General features: G+C 29.4%; 1 protein-coding gene across 2 annotated transcripts; it reads left to right on the top strand.

Annotated features, from left to right (window-relative positions):
* Window positions 1–229: 229 nt before the first annotated feature.
* On the top strand, window positions 230–2,840 carry LOC107888718 (terpene synthase 10). Of its 2 annotated transcripts, none has more exons than XM_016812904.2 (7): window positions 230–507; window positions 639–906; window positions 1,022–1,373; window positions 1,468–1,686; window positions 1,776–1,914; window positions 1,997–2,245; window positions 2,366–2,840. In XM_016812904.2, exons 1-7 carry the CDS (start codon window positions 268–270, stop codon window positions 2,663–2,665), a joined length of 1,767 nt encoding a protein of 588 aa, XP_016668393.1. In that variant the 5' UTR covers window positions 230–267; the 3' UTR covers window positions 2,666–2,840. The 2 variants fall into 2 exon arrangements, with proteins under 2 accessions (XP_016668393.1, XP_016668392.1); XM_016812903.2 differs by having other exon boundaries at window positions 995–1,373.
* The last annotated feature ends 3,420 nt before the right edge of the window (window positions 2,841–6,260 follow it).

Here is a 6,260-nt window from a genome sequence, read left to right as displayed (position 1 = left end):
AAAAACGAGTCAAAATTAGTTATTAAAATAAAAATCAAAGAGACAAAAGGTAAAATCAAAATAAAAGCATGTGAATCATATTGTTACTTACTATTACTAAATAAACATTAACAACACACTGTAAAAATATAATTTATTTAAAAAATAAAGGCACTAACAATAGATGCATCATTAGTGCATGTATCAACAAAAATTACTTCTATATATATAGTTATGCATTGTTGTAATATGTTCTTCACATCAAGTGATAACCATCAATCTGAGTAGATGGCTTCTTGCATGTTTAATTCATTCTCAATTTGCAGTTTTCCCATACAATCAAAATGGAAACGCTTCTCATATGATGGGTCAAGCTTCCGTAGGTTATTTGTTTCTTTTGCCTCACGATGTGAAGCTACAAACAAAATTTCTGTTGAAGACAATACCGTAATTAGACGATCGGCTGATTACCATCCTCCTATTTGGGATTATGATTATGTTCAGTCACTTAGAAACGATTTTGTACAGGTATATTTTACATTGTTAGTGCATATCTACATAGCACTTAACACCATTTTTTTTTTGCTTTTCCTTTTTTCTCGTAATGAAGCAAAATTTGCAGCAAGCTAACAAAAACTTCTTGTTACTTGTGCATATAGGATGAATCATACAAGGAACAATCAAGCAAGCTAAAGGAAGAAGTGAGGATGATGTTTGAAAATGTGGTGGATCCTTTGGAGAAACTTGAGCTTATTGATACAATACAAAGACTTGGGTTGTCCTATCACTTTGGAGATGAAATAAAGAAAACTTTGAAGAATATAAGTATTGAGCGTGGCAGTACTGTTGCCTCGAACAAAGACAATTTATATGCTACAGCTCTTGAATTTAGATTGCTAAGACAACATGGGTATAAAGTGAATCAAGGTACAACACAAGAAAAAATTCAAAATTAGATATTTTAATTTACATCAAATTTGATAACACATAACATTGAATTATTTTCATGCACTAGATGTTTTCGCTTGTTTCATGGATGAAGTTGGAGACATTAAAGCAAGCCATAATCAAGATTGCAAGGGACTACTCAACTTGTATGAGGCTTCATACCACTCATTAGAAGGTGAAACAATGCTGGAGAATGCAAGAAAGTTAGCAGCTAAACTTCTCAAACAATGTCTGAAGGAGAACAATGATCATCAATATCTTTTGATGCTTGTGGAACATGCCTTAGAGCTTCCTTTACATTGGAGGATGCCAAGGTTGGAAGCCAGATGGTTCATAGATGTGTATGAGAAAAAAGAGGACAAAAATCCCATTATTTTAGAGCTTGCTATATTGGATTACAACATAGTGCAATCTATGCACCAGAATGATCTTAGATATGCTTCAACGTAAGTATTCCTACTGCATACTAGTTCAAAGTTGATTCGCATATGCTTCAACGCAAGTATGATTTTGTTTTTTTTTTTCACTTGTATTATTTAGGTGGTGGAAAGAACTTGGCCTTGGCAAGACATTGAGCTTTGCTAGAGATAGGCTAATGGAAAACTTCTTATGGAGTGTGGGAATGATAAATACTCCTCAAGATGGAAAAGGTAGAAGAATTCAGACAAAGGTCAATGCGCTAATAACAGTTATAGATGATGTTTATGACGTTTATGGAACCTTAGATGAGTTGGAACTCTTCACAGATGCTGTTGAGAGGTTTGTAGTTGTACTACTATATGATTTTATCTGCTTTTGATATTTCTTACAAATGTTTAATAATCTGTAATGTGTTGGTTTAATTTCAGATGGGATATAAATGAAATACAAAACCTTCCATACTATATGAAGATATGTTACCATGCGCTTTACAATTCCGTAAATGAAATGGCTTTCGACACTCTTAAGGAACAAGGGATAGATGTCCTTCCCTTCCTCAAGAAAGTGGTACTAAACCAATTCCTAAGATTTTTTTTTTGCTTTTCTTTATGAGCTCTGTCTGATTTTTGTTATTCATGGTTTAACACAGTGGACGAATCTTTGTAAATCATATTTGTTGGAGGCAAAATGGTATTACATTGGATATACGCCAACTCTGCGAGAGTACATTGATAATGCTTGGATTTCAATATCGGGTTCTGTAATGCTTGGTCATTCCTATTTGGCAACTGATCTTATAACAGAAGAGGGATTGCACCACATCCAGAAATATTACCCCGATATAATTTATTGGTCGTCCATAATTGTACGATTAACAGATGATTTAGGGACATCATCGGTAAGCAATATATATATTAAAAAATATATATAGTTGTCAACTTAAAATTTCCATTCGTTAATTAGTCTAATAGTGAATTGCTTGCCCGTTTGACTTTTTGTTTTCAAATTTTTGGATTAGTATGAGCTCCAAAGAGGTGATGTTCCTAAATCAATTCAATGTTATATGAACGAAAGTGGAGCATCTGAAGAAGAAGCTCGTGACCACATAAGGAAACTAATTGATGCAGCATGGAAGAAGATGAATAAAGATCAAATGGCTAAATCTCCTTTCTCTTATACGTTTATTGAGGTTGCTATGAACCTTGCAAGAATATCTTTATTGATGTACCAAAATGGTGATGGTCATGCTATTGAAGATAAAGAAACCAAGGATAGAGTGTTATCATTATTCGTTAACCCAATTTCTTTACCCAAATAATTAAGAACATTGGAATTATTTTCCAAACTGGGCGAATAAAATGTTAGTTTTTGGTATAGTGTGCCAAATCATTTTATGATATTTTAATATGGTGTACAATAAACTTATGGTAGTGTAAGGACTACCCTAATACATGTTTCCTTTTGCTTCTAATGGTTTCTGCTTCTCCCTTCTATATCCCATTTTCTTTTTGACTCCTTTGAGCTGTTACTCCATTTTTATCAAATGAATGCTACATGTTTGCCCCACCCTTAAAAAGTTAAAAATAAAATTAAAAGTTAAATTTATAACACCCCACATCCGACCCGATAATCGAATCCGAGTAGAGATGTCATATTTGTTACTGGAACAACTCATACTAAATATACATTGTCATTTCATATAATTAAACCACATAAACACATTTCAATCACAATTTAATCATTTGGGTCTAAATGTGGTTTAATATGAGCATAGGAATCAAATTCAAAAACTTGTCAAATTTTAACCTTATGTCTTGAGAAAGAAACTCTATGCCTTGAAACAAGCCTCATCATAAGTTTTTAAAATTTTGCTTTGATGTTTATATATATCAAGACAATAAAATTCATGTCTCAAGGAAAATTTCCTCAAGTCTTGAGATTGGGTCTCGAGACAGACCTCTCCTATTTTCCTATCTTAGCTTCGATGTTTTCATGTCTCGATACCTAATGCGGGGCAAAAGTTATTTAACTTCTATGTGCCTTTATCTTGAGACATAAACCACTAGTCTCGAGACCTAGTTGAGTTTGTCTCGGAACATTAAGCAAATGAATGCATAATATAGTAAGTTTTAATTCTAACGGTTTCAAGACATTCTCTCATTCTCTAGAGACTTAATGGTAAATGGTTTAAAATGCACATTTTCAAACATTCAAACTTCACCTAATTATACATAAAACATACCCAAATATTACACCAATGCAAAATCACCGGTTTAACACATGTAAACACTACCAAACGTCATTAAACTATAGTATCAAAAGCATTAAGGTATAATCTACTAACTAACATATTTAGACTTATATAAATAAGCATAGAACATCCAACCATCACACCAATATAACTAGCACCCAGTGTATCATTGATACGTTCGGAAATATTACACTTCAGACATCATCAGTATAAACTAAAGAAAATCCTCGTACACTAATCATATAACATACCAACTATAACCGATTCAATCTGAAGTCGTTAATAGAATATTCACTATTTCAAAGCATAAATATATTTATCATGTGACCAAAATATAAATAATATTTGATGATTGATTAAGTATAAGTGCAACCTTAAACCACCTTAAGGTTTAAAATAACCAAAATATAAATAATATTTGACTCGAGTGCCCAAGGATTGCCCAAGATGCATTTGAACTGTAGGCCCTACCTGCAATTTCAAGTGTTGAGACAATTAAATCGTCTCAACAAAGAGCTAAATTAAATGACGGAATGAAATAGATGGAATAAAAAGTGACCGAAAAATAGTAAAAAGATCAAAGTGATAATTTACTTATAGTACAGGGACCAAAAATGGATTAAGCCATTTTTTAGTCATTTTCTGTCGTCTTTGGTCTATGGAAGTCCAAAGAAGCAACTTGAAAAGCTCGGGGCGGCTTGCTTCAAAATTAAAAGAAGTAATAATAAAAGGGAGTAATTTTTGAATTAATCATAATAAAATGATTCATTATTTTTTATATTATAAGAATTTCTTAATAAAAAAAAAGTTATGGACTAAAAGGGTATTACTTCTTGTAATTTTTTTTGGTGAATTGCAATAACAGGATAAAATTCAAACAAAAAATATGATTCGAGCTCTAACCACACTTAGGACGATAAACACCTTTAAGTATCAAGCAATCCCACGAAGTTGATTACTTCTTACAGTTTGGAACTCGTTTTTGTGTGATATCTACAGTTTTACTTATTTGACGGATCATATAGATATTGCTTTAGATTTGAGCATTTTAAATTGATATCTTTTTTATTTCACACATCAATTATTTCAACTTGATTTGGAATTTATTATTTTTTAAATTAAATGTATATCAAATTAAAACATATTGTGATTAATTTATCTATATTTTATTAAAAGTATATAATATTTAAAAATAAAAAGAAGTGTAACTATGTGCCTAAATTAAATCACATTTAAAAAATGGATGATGAAGAGAGCACTTGGTGAATCTATTATAACAAAAAAAAAACAAGTGGGCAAACTATCTAAATGACATGACATTAAATTTCCTTGATTTAAAAGATTAATATATTAGATATTTAGTAACTAATACATATTAATTTATACTGTATAAGATATATAAATATTTCAATTTAGGATACATGAAATATATAATATATTTATTCTTTTACATTTCAAATATCATATAATATAAAATAATTTTCATATAATCTATTATATTTTTTTATTTAATAAGGTGGGTTATGAGGGATTTTAAATTATGGTGATAGAAGAGGAGGAAGAAAATGAGGCTGAATGGTGCATGAAAAATGAGAGAAAAAGGAAGCAAGAAAGACCCAGCATTTCGGGTTTTAAGTGTGCATTAATGGCTTTAGGGGTCATTGTGAACTTAATTCCTTTCAAATTTTTGTTTCTTTGCATGTGATTTTCAATTTGATTCATTTTAGTATTTATTTACATATTTAGTATGGTCAGGATTCAATCCTGATGTGATTTTGAATATGTTCAATTTAGTTTCTAAATTTGTTTTTGTTAGGTTTAATTTTGAATTTGATCCCTGATTTAAGTTCTTTTTTTTTACTTATTTATATGATTTTTTTACGTTCATATTATTTTTTTTAATTTTATAAAATTTAAGTCTTTTTTATCTTTTAATTTTATATATTTCAAAAAAATCAACGCCAAATTAGGAAAAAAGTATAAACAAGTCTCTTCATTACTCAATTAATGATAGTAAACTAAAAAAATTAAGTGCACGTTTTAATGATTAAAAGAAATTGGTTATTTTAAAATAATTATACGGTTGTGAGAAGATAAAACCGTGCATCGTTGTACCAATAGAGTAATGCCGACAACGAAATACTATTCATCCCATCATTAACTTATCTATAAGATACTTTTTCTTTTTTTAATGCAATTTTCTTACCAGAAAGGAGAATGAAAATTTTGATCCGATATCATTTGGAACAATTGAGATTATTGTTAATATTAGATTAAAATAAATATGGGTTGGAGTGGAGGTTGGAATTGTGGTACTTAGCTATGGCTTGTATCGGATCATTTCGATCTTAAATGAGTACAAACTAGTATATGTTTTGGTTTGATTAAAATTTCGATATGTTTCGATTATTTTGATGTATTTAAATTGTTTCGGTTAATAAAAATTTGTTTTTTCTTATTCTAATACTTACAAAATTTTGATATTTTAAGTTAATTTTTAAATTAAATTTTTATTTAACTCTTAATATATTTAAATTTTTTATAATTACATTTAAATTTAATAATTATTGAAATTGATGAAAGATTTTAAAATTTATATTTATATATAAATATATTTATAGTTATTTAATTAAGGCATATTTATAAGTATATAAAAAATATA

This window comes from Gossypium hirsutum, chromosome A09, assembly GCF_007990345.1.
Source record: "Gossypium hirsutum isolate 1008001.06 chromosome A09, Gossypium_hirsutum_v2.1, whole genome shotgun sequence".
Classification (NCBI taxonomy): Eukaryota; Viridiplantae; Streptophyta; class Magnoliopsida; order Malvales; family Malvaceae; genus Gossypium; species Gossypium hirsutum.
The sequence above is the reverse complement of the archived record's forward strand: the minus strand, read 5'-3'. Positions and strand labels throughout refer to the sequence as shown.